At 46.7% G+C, this 19,157-nt stretch overlaps 1 protein-coding gene across 2 annotated transcripts in view; it reads right to left on the minus strand.

The window, feature by feature from the left end:
- BANP (BTG3 associated nuclear protein) overlaps nucleotides 1-19,157 on the minus strand; it is a 1,679,897-nt gene that overhangs the window by 1,402,176 nt on the left and 258,564 nt on the right. Inside the window, exon 3 of one of the 2 annotated variants that reach the window (XM_069636126.1) lies at nucleotides 16,971-17,012. The exons of the other annotated variant lie outside the window; for it this stretch is intronic. Within the exon in view, the coding sequence (XP_069492227.1) occupies nucleotides 16,971-17,012 (42 nt within the window). The remainder of the gene's footprint in view (nucleotides 1-16,970; nucleotides 17,013-19,157) is intronic. 2 annotated transcript variants of the gene reach the window in all.

The raw sequence follows: 19,157 nt of genomic DNA on the forward strand, positions 1-19,157 counted from the left end.
TAAAAGTGAGTTAGCCTGTGCTATGAACACCTTGTCGGGAAGCATCTTGGGAAGGAGTGGTACATCCTCTTTTATGTAATCCGATCTTCGGTAGAGAGCATCTGCTATTACATTGGATGGACCAGGAACGGGTTGAATGTTGAATTTATATTGGGCAAAAAAGTAGGCCCATCTTGCCTGGCGACTGTTTCGGCATTCCATGGCCTGTAAAACCTGGAGATTCCGATGGTCGGTCCTTACCACGACCGGATATCTTGCGCCCAGAAGGAGATGACGGCAATCTGTGAAGGCTTGTCTGATGGCGAGTAGTTCTTTCTCCAGGACTGAGTAATGAGTTTCGCAAGGCTGTAATGTTCATGACAAATAGGCAATTGGGTGTTCCAATCCGACGGTTTCTTGCTTAAGGACTGCCCCGATAGCATGTTCGGAAGCATCAGTTTCTACCAGGAAGGGTTTTGTAGTGTCTGGTTGGGCCATGATGGGTTCGCTAATAAACAGATGTTTGAGTTTCTGGAAGGCAATTGCTTGGCTGGCAGTCCATTGGAAGAGAGTATCTTTCTTTAGCAGACGAACGATGGGTTGAACAATAACTGAGAATGAAGGGATGAATTTCCTGTAGAAATTAGCAAGCCCTGGGAATGACTGCACCCGTTTCACTGTGGTTGGGGCCAGACAAGAAAGGATTGCTTCCACTTTAGATGGATCCATGGCTATCCCTTGAGGACTTAATACAAACCCTAAGTATTTGGCTGTGGATACGTGGAAAATACACTTCTCGGGTTTGGCCAACAGATGGTATTCGCGCAATCATTGTAGGAGCATAGAGACGCGTTTCTGATGCAAGGTCGGGTCTTGTGAATAAATCAAGATATCATCTAAGTACACGATGACGAAAAGAAACAACATGTCAGAAAAAACCTGATCCATGAAGCGCTGGAATACGGCAGGAGCATTTGCTAAGCCGAATGGCATCACCAGATATTCATAGTGACCAAAGGAGGTCCTAAAGGCTGTCTTCCATTCGTCGCCCTCCTTTATGCGAATCAGATGGTAAGCCCTCTTAAATCCAGCTTAGTGAAGATCACGGCTCCACGTAGGGCCTCCAGGATGTCCGAAATGAGTGGCAAGGGGTATCTGTCTTTCTAGGTACATTTATTCAAACCCTGGTAGTCCAGGCATGGACGGCGTTCCTTAGTATCCTTAGCCAATTGTTTGAAACGGGTAACATAAGTCAACATATCCTGATTTCCCTGTCGGAATTCTAACAATTTCTCCTGGGCGGAATACACCTGTTCGGGCGGTCGTACATGGCCTTGAGGGCAGAAACGAATTCATCTAGAACACAACTTTCTGGGCGAAGCACATGCAAGCAAAGCGTTGAGACGCGCGGAGGCGCGGGGCATGTCTGTTTTCAAGGGAGCATGTGATCCACACAGAAGACTAGACCACACCGAAGAAATGGTGTCGGCCATGTTGAAGATGAACGGAGTAGTGGTTATTGAGTGAGGGACCAGGCAGACCAGAAGGGTTGATATCGCCGATTCATGACAGTGTCACTTAGGGATTTTATTCCAGACCTCCCTCCATTGGTCCCGTATTATTGGTTCAAGCACCGTCTTTTTCCACCTCTTCATATATTTCCATTGGATTTCTTCTCCTTGTTGTTCAAGTTTGAAATCAGTTTGCGGTAGCCTGTATCCGTCGTCATATGTTTCAAACGGGGTCAACTGTCTCGTAGCGGCCTCCTTATTGGAGGGGGACAATAGCCAGTGCATGAGATGTGTGTATTGATATTTTCCCTGTCAGTTTTACCTCTACCTCTTGTGTGCAGTTCTGGAATGTCATAACGGTCGGTCCCTTATACATGTTGCGTACTTTCGTGCATCCTGCTTGTATCCAGCTGGTGTATGCCTTGTGTTCCATTCCAGGTTGGAAATCCGGGTTTCCGAACATTGGGGTGAAGGCTGATAGGTGTATTGTGAGGGTCCCTCTTTTGAGCGTCACGTCCCATGCTTTTATTCCCGCCCCCATCACTTTGGTGTTCGGGTGTCTGTGACGTGCGTGCCGCCATAACAGGTTCGACAGGGGGAGCTCCTGCTACTGCTTCGTCTTGTCGTACCCGTATGTGTGGATGTAGCTGCACCACCCATTCTTTTATGACTCAGAGCTGCACTGCTTCATAATATCTCCTAAAGCAGGGCAGTGTAAGTCCTCCTTTGTTCTTCTGCACTGTTTGGGTCACCATCGCCACTCTTGGTGTTTTTTGTTGCCATATGAAGGCGGACACCATTTTGTTAAGTGTCCTGAAGAATGTCTTTGGTATTTTTATCGGGAGTGTTTGAAATTAATAGAGCAGCTTCGGTAGGACGGACATTTTGATGACCATCAGCCTGCCCCAAAATGAAATGTTGAGAGGGTTCCATTTTGTTAGGTCCGCTTTCAGCTTGTTTAAAAGATTTTGAAAGTTGGCTTTGCTGAGGGTGTTAATTTGATCCCTAGGTAAGTGATGTTGTCTGTGGCCTTGTTCATGTGGTTAGAGCGGGCCAGATCCTCCATCTGCCGCACTTGGTTGGAATTGTGAGCATTAGTTTACGACAGACCCAGACAGGATTGTGAATGTTAGCAATGCCAGAGTTAGTTTGGACTGTGAATATTAGCCTGCATCACCTCTAGATAGGATTGTGAATGTTGGCAATGCTACACTTCGTTAGAGTTGTGAACATTAGCCTACGCCAGACCCGTACTAGATTGTGAGTGTTAGCAATGCCGCACTTGGTTAGAATTGTGAACATAAGCCTGCGCCGGACCCACACAGGATTGTGAATGTTAGCAATGCCACACTTGGTTTGATTTGTGAACATTAGCCTGCGCCAAACCCGGACAGGATTGATTGTTAGCAATGCTGCACTTAGTTGGAATTGTGAACGTTGTCCTACGCCACACCCGGACAGGATTGTGAATGTTAACAATGCCACACCTAGTTAAATTTGTAAACAGTAGCCTGCGTCACTTCTACATAGGATTGTAAATGTTAGCAATGCCACACTTGGTAGACTTGTGAACATTAGCCTGCGCTAGACCCAGACATGATTCTGAATGTTAACAATGCCACACTCCGCATTCAGTTAGAAACGTGAACATTAGCCTGCCCCAGACCCATACTAGATTGTGAAGGTTGGCCACACTTAGCTGGAATTGGCAACATTAGCAGATGCCGGACCCGGACAGGACTGTGAATGTTGGCAAGGCTGCACTCAGTTAGAAGTGTGAACATTAGCATGCGCCAGACCCTGACTGGATTGTGAATGTTAGCCTGAGTCGCTGCTTGATAGAAATGTTGGCATGTCCCACACTTGGGTGGAGCTGTGAACATTAGCCTGAATCGCATCTGGCTATAAATGGGAATGTAAATGTTAACATGCCCCACACGTGTATAACTTTGTACCCTGCTTTCCTGCTTCCCATGCTGTTGCTATATATCCGTATCCCCCCTCCTGTCACTGTAAGCCCAGCCCCATGTCTCTATGTGTCAGTGTGTCACCCTGTTCCCTGCCATCCTGTTCACGTGCCTGGTCCCCGGCGCTTTAAAGATAACCATCATATCACTACGCTTACTCTCTACTTTACACCATCATTCAACTAGAACACAGATATACCCCTGACTAATTCGGCCTAGCAGTTCACATACAAATACGACCCCATGAACACCTCATCACCCTAATAAAACGCTGCTAGCCGAGCACATTCCAGCCTAGTTGCTCACATATGCGTCCTTCAGGCCCAACGCAGCCAGAGCCCAGTCTGGGAGTCCACCCACCAGACTGCACACATCAAACTGATATCTTCAGCACCACACCTAACGCTACGATACAGCTACCATCCAGCAATTAAATCAGCTGCACACATATCTGGTGCACCCACACACCCTATGACACTATCTCTACTGACCAGAACTACGGTTCCCGAGGGCGTTCAACCTACCAGCGCTTTGAGGTCATACCACTGATATATAGAGCACTATATAAATGCCAAGTAACATAACATAACATCTTTAGCGGGTCCGCTGTCAGGTTTGGGATTTCTGATTCATGCCTGTTAATTTTTAGGCCGGAGGCGGCCCCAAAGTGGTCTAGTTCCCCTAAGAGGGCTGGAAGGGATTGTTCTGGGGCCATCAGGGCCAGGAGCAGGTCATCCGCGAAGGCCATACTTTCATGTTCCTCTCCTCCCATTTGTATGCCTTTTATTTGTTGCGTCTCTCGTGTTCTTATCAGCAGTGGTTCTAGAAAGATTGCATATAGGCGGGGTGAGAGCAGGCATCCCTGCTTTGTACCTCTAGTTAGAGCTATTTGAGTCGATAGAGAGCCATTCAGTGAGATCCTCATTGCGGGTGTTTTATAGTTGGCTTTAATCATCTGCCTATATGCCTGTCCAAAGCCCATGCATTCCATTGTGTGGAATAGTTGCATCCATTCGGCTCTGTTGAACACTTTCTCTGTGTCCAGTGACACAAGAATCGCCGGGGCATGGCCATGTTCTACTTTTTCAATGAGATGGCTCACCCTACGTGTATTGTCCGCTGTTTGTCTCCTTGGAATTAATCCTGAATGATCTGGACCTACAAGTGTCGGTAAGAGCCCAGTGAGTCTTTCCGCCAGTATCTTTGTGTACAGCTTAGCGTCCAGATTGACTAAGGCAATTGGGCGGTACGACCCCGGTAAAGTCGGGTCTTTTCCTGGCTTGGGGAATATGACCAGTTTCGCCTCATTCATTGAATGCGTTATGTTACCCTTTGTTCTGAGGCTATTAAATAATTTAGTCAGTCTCGGGGCCAGCGTTCCTTGGAATATTTTGTAGAAGGTTTCCGAGTAGCCATCAGGGCCCGGCACCTTACTTATCAGGAGCTTTCTGATTGCCTGAATTACCTCCTCTACTTGTATGTCCTGTTCCAGCATCTGTTTACTTGCTTCCGATATCTGGGGTAGGGTTATGCTGTCTCGGTAGATCTTCTGCTTGTCCTTCCTTGGATTTTCCGAGTGGTATAGGGTTCTGATAGAACGTTCTCATTATTTCCCCCCATCTCCTCATTGGTTGTTTTCAAATGCCCCTGTGGGTCTCTCAGCTTCAATATAGTTGTCCTGCTGCCTTTTTCACTGAGCTGCCTTGCCAGGAGTTTGTCAGCTTTATTGGCACTAATATAGTATATCTGTTTCGTTCTTAAAAGAGCTAGTTCTTCCATCTTGGTCTGTAGCATCCCCAATTGGCCTTGTATGTGTTTCATGGCTAGTTTCGCCTTCTTGCTGGGGTTATTCACCAGTTCTCTTCGCACTTCCGCAAGTTTTCCTTAGAGTTCCTCTTCCCATCTTGTGCGTTGTTTGTCCCTTTGTGCCTTTAGTGCTATAAGTTCTCCCCTTAGCACGGCCTTAAATGCGTCCCATACTATCCCCTGTGGGGTTGTGCCTGTGTCATTTTCAGCAAAGTAGAGTTCAATCTTTCCCTTTATTGTATCTACTATCGTGCTGTCTTGCAGTATGTCAGATGGGATTCTCCAGGCCCCTACCCCTCCTTTGGTTCTCTTGATGTTGAGAGTGGTTATTATTGGGGCATGGTCCGAGAGGGAGATCAGGCCAATTTCTATTTCCGCAGTGTTTGCCACTAGTCCCGTAGAGGCCCAAACATAGTCTATTCTAGATTGTGTATTGTAGATGTGAGAATAGTGAGTGAAGCCTTGTGCAACCCCATCCTTGGCTCGCCAGAGATCATGGAGCATCAGTGTCTCAAAGCCTTTCTTCAATGCTTTCGTGGGAGCGTTTGTCCTCAATTCGTGTCTTGGAGCTTCTGTCAAGTTTGGGATCCCATGCTATGTTCAGGTCGTCCCCCATGATGATATCCCCTGCAGCAAATTCTTCTAATGCCATGAGTGTTCCTTTAAGAAATCCACCTTGTCCTGTATTGGGTGCATATATGGATGCTAGGGTGAGGTGCCTGCCTTCCAGTGTTATGTTTAAGAAGAGGTAGTGCCCCTCTTTATCCACCCGGGAGCTCTGGATTTCTGCCTTAAATCTGTCCTGTATAGCCATGAGGACTCCCGCCTTCTTTCCTTACGCGGTAGCTTGGTAAGTGTGCAAGGCCCCCGTTATCTTGATCTGTGACTTCTCACCCTTCTTTATGTGGGTTTCCTGATACATGATGATATCTGCTCTCATTCTCCATGCTTGGCATTCCAATTTTCCCTTATCCATGGTCCATTATTTCCCTTTCCTCGTCTTCCTGTTTCCTTGGACTTTTGTGTTTTTCTGTTCTAGGTTTCCTCCTCCATCCATACCCCTCTTCGTTCCCCCTTCCATTCCCAACTTCCCTCCCTCCTCCGTTCCCCAATTTCCCCTCCACCCTGAGGGGGGGTGGGGGGGGGGGGGAGTAGGTTCCTATGCGTTTCCGGACGAAGTGTCCTGCACTCCTGGCCCCCTATCCACCTCAGGTTCAAATTGTGGGGGGGGTCCTAAACCCCACTGTTGATTCTATACTCGCCCTTCCTCCTTCACCCTTGGGGCTGTATTCTGTTGTTCCGGGCGAGTCCTCACCCCTTGGTATGTTCTATTGCTCTACATGTTTTAAGTTCATTCTTGCATTGCATTGGTGGTTCGGTAGGCCTCATCTTTTGCTCCTCCTCTGCTTTTCTTCGTTACTGTTTTCCATCCCTCCAGCTTATTGGGGCCTCTCGCTCTCCTTTGTGGCTGGTCTTGCCGATCTCTGTCTTCTTGTTGCAGCCCCAGGATGTGTTGCCCTCCCTCACATGATGTTATCCGGTGTTCAATCCCTTCGCTGTTAAACAGGAGGCCAAACGGGAAAGGCCATTTGTATTTCACTTGGTTGGCCGTTAGCTGTTGGCCCACTGGGCCCATTTTCCGTCTCTTCAGCAAGTTAGACTGTGCTAGGTCTTTATATAATTGCACTTCTTGGCCATTTACTAGCATAGGGTTGGTGTACCTCACTGTGATCGGAGGGATATGGACGACATGAAAGGGAAGAGGCGAGAGGAGGGACCACATGAGAGAGAGCACCCGGTCAAAGGATGACCACCTGAGAGGGGGTACCAACCAGCCAATTTACGAGGTCGGGAGAACACAGTCCAGATAGTTAACAGTCTTGAGACCTCGAAAGACAGCATTAAGAAAGACGTAGACGAAAGGACTACGGCTGACACCGCTTACTGAGGCGGGGTTCCGCTCCGAGTGCAGCATGGACCGTGGCCAGCCGAACGCCTTCACAGACCGAAGCCGGCTTTCCACGCGGTTCCTTTCACCACAAGGTCGAGACCGTACCCAGTGACATGGAAGGCAGAAACTTGCTTCCGTATTCACCACCAACACTCACCTTCAGAAAGGTCACAGAGACCTTGAGGTTGCCAGACCTCTTCAAGACGGGGGTTCCTCGCAGGGACCCGGACTTGGCGGGCCGGGCAGGCAACCCTCCTTCAAACCAAGAGAAAGGGGTCGGGGCTTATGGGGATATTTATAGAGAACCAAGCCAAATCCGTGCTGATTGGTTACCTAGGCCCCAACCCCTATATAAGGTAAAAACAAATGATGGACTGGGTGTCTTTTTGCCATTCTCTTCTAGGACTTCGAGAGAGAGAGAGAGCTGTGCCTGAGACACGGTGGGCTTACGAGGCCTAGCTGCAAGGTCGAGAAGCCACATCCATATTCCAAGAAAAAGAAGAAGCGTTCTTGAATTTTCTGTTCCTTTTTGAATTCCTGTATCCTCAATAAAGGTTTTACTTAAGTTCCACTCCTGGCTGCCTGTCCCTCATTCACAAAAGTGGTGGCAGGGGTGGGATGTCACAGCACGCCATGGAAGGAATCATTAAAACCCAGAAGGACAGCAGCAACTTCAGCAGATCATACAGGTCCAGTCACATCAGGCGCAGACTGACCGGCAAACCATCCAACAAACCCTTCAGTTGCATGCAGCAAACCAAGATGCACTAAAGAAAATGACGGAGGCTGTGGTAACAAGTAGAGGCAATTCGATGGCTCCTACAGCTGTGTTACAAAAATACCAACCCGGTGAAGACCCTTGTTACTTCTTCACCAATTTCGAAAGAGTGGCACGCAATGCACAATGGCCCATGGAGAAGTGGGGTCACTTCATTGCACCCTTGCTGACCGGCAGCATGCAAGGAGCATACCAATCGGCCAACCCAGCGGGGGACACTGCATACTCAGACATCAAGAGAGCCATACTTGAACGTATGGGAATGGATGATGAGTCATACCGGATCTGCCTGAGGGATGCTAAACTAAAGATAGGGGAGACACCTCGTCAGCTGTATTATCGAATCCACGACTTGACAGAAAAGTGGCTGAAGCCGTCCAGCAGCAGCATTCAGGAGATGGTGGAAAAGATTAAACTGGAACAGTTCACAGAGGCACTCCCCTCAGCGATGCAGAGATGGGTGAGGCAACACCACCGGCCCACACTGACCGAAGCCATCGATATCGCTTCTGCCTTTCAGAAAGCTTGTTCAGTCAGAGCATCCATGGTTGACCCCTTTCCCACAACCGCAGCGATTAAACCACAAGGAACGGTTGAGCAAAGGCTGGCACGAGGGGAAGCCAAAAACATAACATGGCCTAACGTGTCCAGACAGCCCCAATGCTTTGATTGTGGTGAATGGGGCCATATAGCGAGGTTTTGTCCAAAGAAACCTAAACCAGCGGAGCCCATGGAAATCGGATTCGGAAGGCTCTGCTGGACAGCGGAAGCGAACAGACCGCAGTCAGACCGGAAGAAGTAAGTGGGGAGAAGGTCGGGCTGGATATTCCGATACCTATAAAATGCGTGCATGGCGACACTGTTTCGTATCCTTCTAAGGTAGTTAACATAGAAGTAAAAGGGGTGGAGTCCAGAATGAAGGTTGCCATCATGCCCCACCTGCCAACCCCGGTTCTCCTGGGAACTGATCTCCCCTCTTTTCCCGAATGTGTAAGGGACACAGAGTGGTTGCAAACAGCTCCTTTTTCCCAGATGGACATAAGGCCTCCCATCCCAAAACCCCCCAAGAAAAGCCGAAGCGAAATAAGACGGGAAAAGATGAAATGGGAAAAAGAAAAGAAGTTTGCAGGGGTCATAGATTGGTTACCCGATGACAAACAACCTACATTTCGAGGTGAACTGGCCTTAGATCCTACCCCAAAAACTGCTTGGAACCAGGCCATTGAATACCAAGAGAAGGGAACAGCATATCCTTGGTTTAAATCATCGAAGGGATTGATATATCGGATAACCAAGGACAGGGCTGATCGGGAACTGGAACAACTGTTGGTATCCCAAAGTTTCAGACCCACCGTCCTGAAGCTAGCATATGACGCTACCACAGGAGGACATTTGGCGAGGGAAAAAACACAAGACAAGGTGCTGAAAAGGTTTTATTGGCCCGGGGTGTTCCGGGACGTGACCAAGTATTGTGAGGAATGTGAGGTTTGCCAGAAAACCAATCCCCGATTACCACCGAAGGCCCCGCTACAACCGTTACCTTTGATAAAAGAGCCATTTTCCCGGATAGGAATGGACATAGTGGGACCATTAGAACCCAACAGCCACAGATATCAGTACCTCTTAGTCATCGTAGACTACGCAACACGATACCCCGAGGCTTTCCCCATGAAGGGAACAAGCGCCACACAGGTCTGTAATTTGTTAGTCTCTTTTGTCGAGTGGGACTCCCAGATGAGATACTGACCGACTAAGGGCGGAATTTCATATCCGGGGTAATGCAGAGAGTCTGCCAACAGCTGAACAACAAACAGATCCGTACCACCGTCTATCATCCACAGACGGATGGGTTGGTAGAACGTTATAAACAAGACTATCAAACAAATGTTAAAAAAGGCAACTGAGCCCATGGGCACTAACTGGGACCGGGTATTACCCTGGGTACTCATGGTGTTACGTGATACCCCACAATCGTCCACCGGGTTCTCCCCTTTCGAGTTATTGTTTGGTCACAAACCCCGAACAGTACTTGATCTAGCACGCAACGAATGGGAAAACCAAGAGGAAGAAACCCAACTCACAGATTATGTGATTAATCTTCGGGATACTCTAACACACATGAGAGAGCTGGCTAGGGAGAACCTGAGCCGGTCACAACAGACACAAGAAAAATATTACAACCGCAACACCCGAGTAAGGTCATTCCAGAAAGGCGACAAAGTACTAGTACTATTGCCCACGTCTTACAATAAAATGCCGGCCCAATGGAGGGGTCTCTATACTGTACTGGATATACTCGGGCCGGTCAACTACTTGATAGAACAACCAGACCGAAAAGAGAAAACCAAGAACTATCACATCAACCTACTGAAAGCTTGGAAAGAACCAAGCACAGCTCCAAGCGGAATGAATGTAATGTGTCCCGATACAGCAGACAGTAGTTCCGAGGTATCCGCCCTGCAGGCAGTGCAATGGGGATCGAACCTGTCGGCAAAAGAAAAAACGGAACTCCTAGAAGTCCTTACTCCTCTAAGAGAGGTCTTTTCATTCTTTCCAGGCAGAACTCCACTAGTAGAACACCGAATTGAGACCCTACCAAACTAGTTCGTCCGGTTAAGACCCTACCGACTTCCTGAGGCTAAAAGAGCACTGGTACAAGCTGAAGTCGATTAAATGTTGAAACTGGGAATAATCGAAAGATCGACAAGTCATTGGTCTTCCCCGATAGTCCTGGTGCCCAAACCTGATGACACGACTCGATTTTGTATGGACTATCGGAAACTTAATGAGATCTCAACCTATCAGGCGTATACCATGCCTCGGATAGACGGGTTATTAGAACGACTTGGAGCCGCCCAGTACCTAACCACCATAGACCTTACTAAGGGATACTGGCAGATACCCTTACGGGAAGAAGATAAGATTAAAACTCCTTGCTCTACCCCGTCAGGGTTGTACCAGTTCACAGTTTTACCATTTGGTCTCCATGGGGCTCCTGCTACGTTCCAAGCATTGATGAACCAAGTACTGATGTCACACAAGGAATACACCTCAGCCTTCTTAGACGATATTATAGTGTTCAGCAAGAGCTGGAAAGAACACCTTGAACATCTTGGAAGAGTATAAATGAACTGGAGAGGGCCGGACTGAAAATCAACCCAAGGAAAACAACCATCGGGGCCCAACAGACACGTTACCTAGGTCATTTAGTAGGCATGGGAAAGATCCGGCCCCAACTTAACAAAGTCGAAGCCATTCAGAAATTACCCATGCCTAGCAATCGCAAACAAATAAGGGCTTATTTGGGGTTTGTGGGTTACTACAGAAGATTTATACCCATGTTTTCCTCAGTGGCAGCTCCCCTTACAGAGGCCTTGAAAAGCACCTATAAGAAGGACGTCTGTTCCGATCCTGACGCAGTCAGGGCATTTAACCATCTGAAGAATTCAATCTCAGCCCTACCTGTCCTATGTTGTCCGGACTTCAATAAAGAATTCTTCCTCCAGACTGATGCGTCTGGTTCTGGTTTAGGTGCGGTGCTCTCACAAGGAACAGAAGAGGATCTGTATCCCATCGCCTTTATCAGCCGTAAACTGCTTCCCCACGAAGAGCCGTACTCAACGGTAGAAAAAGAGTGTTTAGCAATCAAGTGAACAATCGAATCTCTGAGATACTATCTGCTGGGTCGAACATTTACTGTATTTACTGACCATGCGCCTTTATAATGGTTGGCCATACAGAAAGATTTGAATCAGCGCGTGCTAAAATGGTTCCTCACTCTACAAGAATATAGCTTTAAAACGTTACACAAGCCCGCATCCTTCCAGGTGGTTCTGGACTATCTCTCCAGGAGCCTTGATCGGCCCGAGCGGCTCGATTCCTCAGGGGGGGGGGGGGAGTATGTGATCGGAGGGATATGGACGACATGAAAGGGAAGAGGCGAGAGGATGGACCACATGAGAGAGAGCACCCGGTCGAAGGAAGACCACCTGAGAGGGGGTACCAACCAGCCAATTTACGAGGTCGGGAGAACACAGTCCAGATAGTTAACAGTCTTGAGACCTCAAAAGACAGCATTAAGAAAGACGTAGACGAAAGGACTACAGCTGACACCGCTTACCGAGGCGGGGTTCCGCTCCGAGTGCAGCATGGACCGTGGCCAGCCAAACGCCTTCACAGACAGAAGCCGGCTTTCCACGCGGTTCCTTTCACCACAAGGTTGAGACCGTACCCAGTGACATGGAAGGCAGAAACTCGCTTCCGTATTCACCGCCAACACTCACCTTCAGAAAGCGTCACAGAGACCTAAAGGTTGCCAGACCTCTTCAAGACCAGGGGGTCCTCGCGGGGACCCGGACTTGGCAGGCTGGGCAGGCAACCCTCCTTCAAACCAAGAGAAAGGGGGCGGGGCATATGGGGATATTTATAGAGAACCAAGCCAAATCCGTGCTGATTGGTTACCTAGGTCCCAACCCCTATATAAAGGTAAAAACAAATGATGGACTGGGTGTCTTATTGCCATTCTCTTCTAGGACTTCGAGAGAGAGAGAGAGCTGTGCCTGAGACGCTGTGGGTTTACGAGGACTAGCTGCAAGGTCGAGAAGCCACATCCATATTCCAAGAAAAAGAAGAAGCGTTCTTGAATTTTCTGTTCCTTTTTGAATTCCTGTATCCTGAATAAAGGTTTTACTTAAGTTCCACTCCTGGCTGCCTGTCCCTCATTCACACTCATCTTCCGTAGCATTTGTTCTTTCTGTGTGTAGGAGGTTATAGCGCTAGCACATCTCTTGGTCTGGTCAACGGTTCTGTTGATCTTCTGGGGCCCGCCCGATTTAGTCTTTCTATTTTTATCTGTGGTTCCGTGTGCTCAGCTAGTATTTCCATGAAGAGTTGAGAGACTGTTCCATGTAGATCTTCATCCTCTACTGAATCCCGTAGGTTTTTAATTCTGATGTTTGATCTTCTCAACCTATTTTCCAGGTCCTCACATTGGAGCTCTAGGTTGTTAGAGATGCGAGCCAGATGCTCAAGCTTCTCGCCTGTTCCACCTGTTGCACTACTCTTTCAAGTGTGTCCATCCTCTTTTCTAACTTTGCAATATCGACCTTAACCTCTTTGAGGGACTATTTCATATCTTATTTCAGCATCTGAAATTGTTCCAGAATAGAGAGTAAAAATGGATTCTGCAGTTCCTTGAAGCAGTTTTGCATGTCAGTTTTGGTCATTGAGTTGTCGCCCATGGCTTGTTGCAGTGTGTTGTGTGGTTCTCTTCCGGATTCCCCTTTTCTTGTCCAGGTTGTGTCGTCTGCACACCAGCATTGCTTCAGGCTTCGGTTCTGTTTTCTTTGGGGGAGGTGGCGTGGGCTGCGCTGGAGTTTTTGCTCTGGACTTGGACATCAATGATAGTGGGGTAACCCTCTTGCTGTTCTCCTTGTATTATACAGTTTCTGTTCACATCCTTATTCTTAGCGGGCCTGTTTCCGCTAGTTCTCCCTTTCTCTTTTACCAATGTGTGTGGGGGGGTGAGCCCATCTGGGGCGCCGGGGTCTCGTCTCCTTGTGGTCGCGGTTAAGTATTTCTCATGGAGCGGGTCGGTATCTGTTTCTACTTCATTATGGAGGATGGTTTCCCTTCTGGACCCCGTTCTTCTGGACCCTCACAGTGGTGATGTGGGTTGCGTTGTTTTGGCCTTTTCCGGGCTGGCCTTCCTTCCATTTATTGCTCATCTATAGGTTTTCTATCCTATTATTCGTCCCTGTGCCGCGGCCCCTGTCGAGTCTGCACTGCCTCAATGTTTCAGTGGCTTAGTGGTTGGTGCATTGGCCCCCCTTTGTGTGGTGCCACTCTTGCCCCGGGGCCCTGTGTGATTTCTGGATGCATATGTCCGGACCGTCTCTTTACCCATTCTTGTGGCCCTTGCAGGTTCCCTTTAGAAAGGGATGCAGTCGCCAGCAGTGTTAGATGTGGTCCTTTGGGTGGGTCTTAGTTTTGTCGTCTTGTGTGTAAGCCCTGCTCCATCCGTTGGGCCACCGTGTTTGGGGGCCCTTGTTATGCGCTGTTTGTTTACCCCTATGGTTGCACAGGGTGTCCCCACTGTGTTGGTTAACTTGCTGTTGTTGCTTTGAGCAGAGTTCGCCATGGGCTAATGTCTATGCACTTCTGTGGTGGGTACATGGGGGGTTTCTGTGGTGTGCTGCGTTTTACTCACTGTCTTTTCTTGGGCCCACGAGCCTGCCGCTTCTACGTCTGTGGCTTCTCTGTGTGGCGGTCCGTCACCCATTTTCTGGTCCTCCAGAGTCCCAGTTTGTCTGCGGCTTTTGTTGGGTCTGTGCCGTGCCTCCTCTCTGTGCTACTTTGACTGTCACGTCGAACACTTCTGGCCGCTAGTTTGCCTTTTCTACATGCCCCGTAGAATGGGGCGCTTCCTTCAGTGTTCCGGCTGCGTTCTCAGGAAGGGGGGAGCCTCCGGCCGAGTCGCTGACTTTCATCCGCACTGGGCGAAAACGTTTCTCAGGCGTGTTGTTTGTGTGGTCTAAGAGGGACTTGGGGAAAGTGTCCGGTTGGTGCTGCTGCTAATCGTTTTCTTCCCTCACGTTCCACAACTCCTTTTTGCTAGTCCGCTCATGCAGTTGCAAGGGTCCTCGTTCTCCCGATTCCCCTGTCCGTCCAGTGGTGCTGTGTCCTAATGCTGATTGTGCCGGCTGCCTTCCATTGCCGGGTCTCGCTGGTCTGTTTGTTTGCCCAGGCCGGGCCATGTTTTCAGTTCCCCTGCTCGTCTGCTGGAGCCACCCCTCGGTGCTGGTTGTCCCGGTTGCCTTCCGCAGCCGGGTCTCTGCTGTTCCTGATTCCCTCTGCCTAGCCTGGGAGGTCCTGGGGCACTTACCATTGCGGCAGGGTGCTTACCTCTTTTCTGCCTCGCTCTGGGATCTCATCCAGCCAACGTGTCGTGGGTTCCTTTTCTTACACAGTGAGATTTCAGAGGTTTCCGATCTCATTTCTTGGCTTGCGATTTTCTTAACGGCTGCTTCCCACTGTTCCAATGCTTGTAGAGCTCTTCATTTACATGAAGTTTGGGCTTGAACTCGCCCGGAATGCTTATATATAATGCTGATTGATGCGGCCTGGCAGGGAGAGCCACCAACGTCAGTTCTCCTCTACTGACCTCCATTTTGGAATTTCATATTTCATCTTTAATAACTTTGGAAACATTTTATTTTGAAAGCTTGCTGTATGCTTACCTAAGTCCGCCCCCCAACTCAGTTTTTCATTTCGAGCTGAATTGAATATGCATCAATAAGATATTAAAATTGAAACCAGTGCCTTACTAGTTCTGTCTAGACACCTGAGCTTGCAAAATACAAAGATGCACTAATGGAGGTAGTGAACTCCCCAAATGGTAAACATTTACCTTGGCCGAGACATGTTAAGAACATGAGTCTAGCATTGGGAGTGAAATATGTGTGGAATACTCTGCATCTAATTCACAGCACCTCTAAGAATATCACAGACCTTTTGAAAAGTGGGGTGTTCAAGCAAAATTGAGCAATCAGCAAGCAGCAGACTTTCAGCATCTTACATTATGAAAGGTACCTTGATCCGATTAATGTAATTTATATACTTACTTTGTTTATTAAAGAGATGGAATTTTGCCTCCATCAATGTTAACTTGAGTTTGGAAGCCTGGCAGTGATGTGCCCTTTTTGTCCCCGTTTTAAATAAATTGTTCAACATGTTCTGTTTATATGTCGCTACATTCAAACATCAGATGCCTAAGCTTAAGAGCATGCTTGATAAAGCACGGTGTTAGAGATTTACCAACGGCAGCAATGCTTTTAGAAGTACAATTTATGAAGATGTCTTCACTGTGGCACATTTTCTTGGTAAAGTTTGGTGTGAAAGAATAAGGTTCTTAAATGGAATAATCGGAGTTACGTAGATACTAAATAGAGGTGTTTAATAGCTCTTTTGGTTGTATGCAATTAATGTATATAATAACGACAACCCTACCTCAGCACATCAATGTTTCTCTCTCTCTCTCTCTCTCTCTCTCTCTCTCTCTCTCTCTCTCTCTCTCGTTTTGCTTAAGGGGCATGGCGTGAGAAGTCAAATAAGTACTTCAAAATGACATGCTGGCAGAAGGAGGGGAGTGGAACTGGGACCCCACCTCAATTGCCACTTCCCTCCGGGGGAAGAACTGGCTCTTGATTGCGCTTACCATTCCCGTGTATTGGCGTTGTCACACCATGCCATTCAACCTTTGAATTGTTATAACGGTTTACACTTTGCTACAAAAGCAATTGAAAAACGCATAACATGCAACTCTCGTGCGCACCTAAAATATGTATTTTGCCAGTGTCTTACTGACAAAGTCTTGAATAAAACATTTAAAAACTATGACGAAGCGCTCAGTCAGTCAGTCAGTCAATAAGATGGATTGAGAAAGTGTGAAAGACGAACAATTAAAAAGGGTAAAAGGAAAGTGTAGAAAATAACAGGAGAAAAAAGGTGGACTCTGTGCTTAGTGCAGAAACCAATAGGAAAATATGTGGAATATCAAGGAGGAAAGGCAAGCGAAAAGACATCAAATGTGTAGGAACGCACGGCAGTGGTGGGGCAACAATATAGAAGGATTTGCGAAGGAGTGTAGGCAGGGGCAATATGATGGGAAGTGAGCCATCAGTGACGGACTTCACTATCCCAAGCAAATATTATGGACATGTTATGAGCTTCAATCAACGACCACGGGGAATCCAGGTTTAATAATTGTTTGTCATCGATCATAAAACTACAGTAAGGAGATAAACTTGAAATCACTGAAGGAGAGGTACAAGAAGAACAGGTCGAAAAAACAGACAATGGAGAGAAGCATAAGACCCCTTACAGCAAACCAGGTGTGATGACAAGTTTAAATAGGAATATTCCTACGAGAAACAAAGAAGGATGAAGAAAAATAAAAAATAAATCGGAAGTTACATTACCTGTTGGTCCCCAGCCCCAAGAAGAAGGTCTTTGTGCTGACACTATTAAAGGAGATACAATGGACCCCCGAGAAGGGAGTAAGATGGCATCAGATAATTAATTTAAATGGGGTAAACCAGGTACTTGTCCAATAGCAAATCATGGTATGCACTAATACAAATATTAAGCAAACAAATGAGTTACTTCAATAAGAAAAAATAACATGCATTGTAATTACTGGAATGAATCTAAGAACAAACAGTAAAAAAATAATTCTCAATACAAGGAGAATATGCTATGTAAATATTAACATGATATTGAAATGCAACGTGCAGGAATGGTCGGACACAGTTTTCTACTTTCATTACCTTATGCCGAATGGGGAAATGGGACACAATTATGCAGGTACATTGTACAGTAGAGCTAGAAAAGTTTATACTTAGTGAAGATTTTAAAGTATAATTGGGATAAACAATTAACAGGAGTTGTGCATGTTGGCAAGAGGGTGGTAACTGAACGAATCTCACAATGAAATAAGGAGAAATTGTAACTAGATATGAATGCTGAGTTGGTTTTAAGTGGCACAGTCCCTAACACGTCATATGTAAAATGCAAAAGTACCAATACACATCACACATTTTTGCTAACAAATGTCAAGGCTTAACATTGGTTAAAAAAAGAACAGTTCTCAAAAATTACTTGCTCCTAAAACTGACATTGTACATATACAGTAAATACACTGTGAACTGCAATGAAATGCAATTAAATGACAAGGCAACCCAAATGAAGATTGTTTTATGATCAGGAAAAAGAAAAGTGGCACAGCCACCTGAAGGGTCAACATCGCAGGATACGGTCTCTCCTTTCTTCAAACCATTTTTGGGCTGTCTATGACTAACTACAACAGAGTGGGAAGAGACTTGGAAGAAGTATCCAGAAGAGAAAGGAGGTAATGTCCTACACCAGCGTGAAGAATAGTCATGTCAAGGAACATATCACAGACCATGTTGCAGGGCATGTAGACAAAGGAGGATTCCTTCCCTCTGGAAAAAGAACAAGATCAAAGACAGTGACTAGCTTTCAAAAGGTAGCAAAGTCTCTTTGCAACATAGTTAGAAGAGCCTTTCACAATCCAGAAGTAGTCAGCCATGCAAGCTGGCCATGCGACCTATGTTGTCTTAATAACCAGGAAAGGAAAGTTATGAGGGCTAGTGTCTTGATACTAGGGAGTGTACGAGGTGAAAGCATGGAAATAGAGATCAGCCTCAACTATGGCAAAGTTACAGGCCATCTCATCAAATGGAAAAAAATCATCAAGTGTAGTTTTGTCTAAAGAAAGAAGAAATGAGAAAATAAAGAAGTACTGCAAAAACAAATGAGGGGGACTCATTAACTAGTCTATGTAATCAGTAGCATATACTTGTTTCAAAGATTATAGCCAACTAGATCATGAAAAACACTTTGAATTCCTGAAATCTAACAGGCCAATAAATCCAGTGTTACATTAAATACCAAAAGGTGCACAAAACACTATCACCAGCCGCGCATAGTCATTATTTCTGTCATAGGTTAATTGAGCCAACTAAATATTGAGAGCATTTATATCGCCCCACAAACTTTGCCCACCTATATATTCCATTACAATGAGAATGGAGTGATCACAAGAGCATTAGACCATAGGGATATGCTAAACCCTATCACATGCACAGTGGCAGATTGTTCCTGGTCAATCAAATCAAAAACCTGCTTGAAAACAATGAAGGCCATTTGCAGGGGTTGAGGGGTCTACTTAATGTCAACATAATTCCTTGCCAAGTGGAAGATCAAGTACTGCACTACTGTGTCAATATTCACACAAAAGCCTCCATACATCCCCGCCAGGATTTTACCGTTGCAAACCAAATGCTGCATCGAGATGAGCAGAATTCTTGTGTGTGATTTAGCATGGACATTACCTACTTATTTGGGGATTTGTAATCTGTTTAGAGATGCTTCAGGACCTTATAACCCGGGTATGCTTGGTTCCCCTTATTAATGATGGGGACACTAATTGCTTCCCCCAGGAAGGACGGGAGCACCCCTTAACAGAAACATATTTTATACTACACACTACTGGATACACAGTTCTAAGATTTAATAAAGAAACAATTTGTTTGGACAGTGTTATTGCTTATGTGACACATCCAATGGATATATTAACACAGAAG

Source organism: Ambystoma mexicanum, chromosome 1q (genome assembly GCF_040938575.1).
Source record: "Ambystoma mexicanum isolate Mex_15411 chromosome 1q, UKY_AmexF1_1, whole genome shotgun sequence".
Taxonomy (NCBI): domain Eukaryota; kingdom Metazoa; phylum Chordata; class Amphibia; order Caudata; family Ambystomatidae; genus Ambystoma; species Ambystoma mexicanum.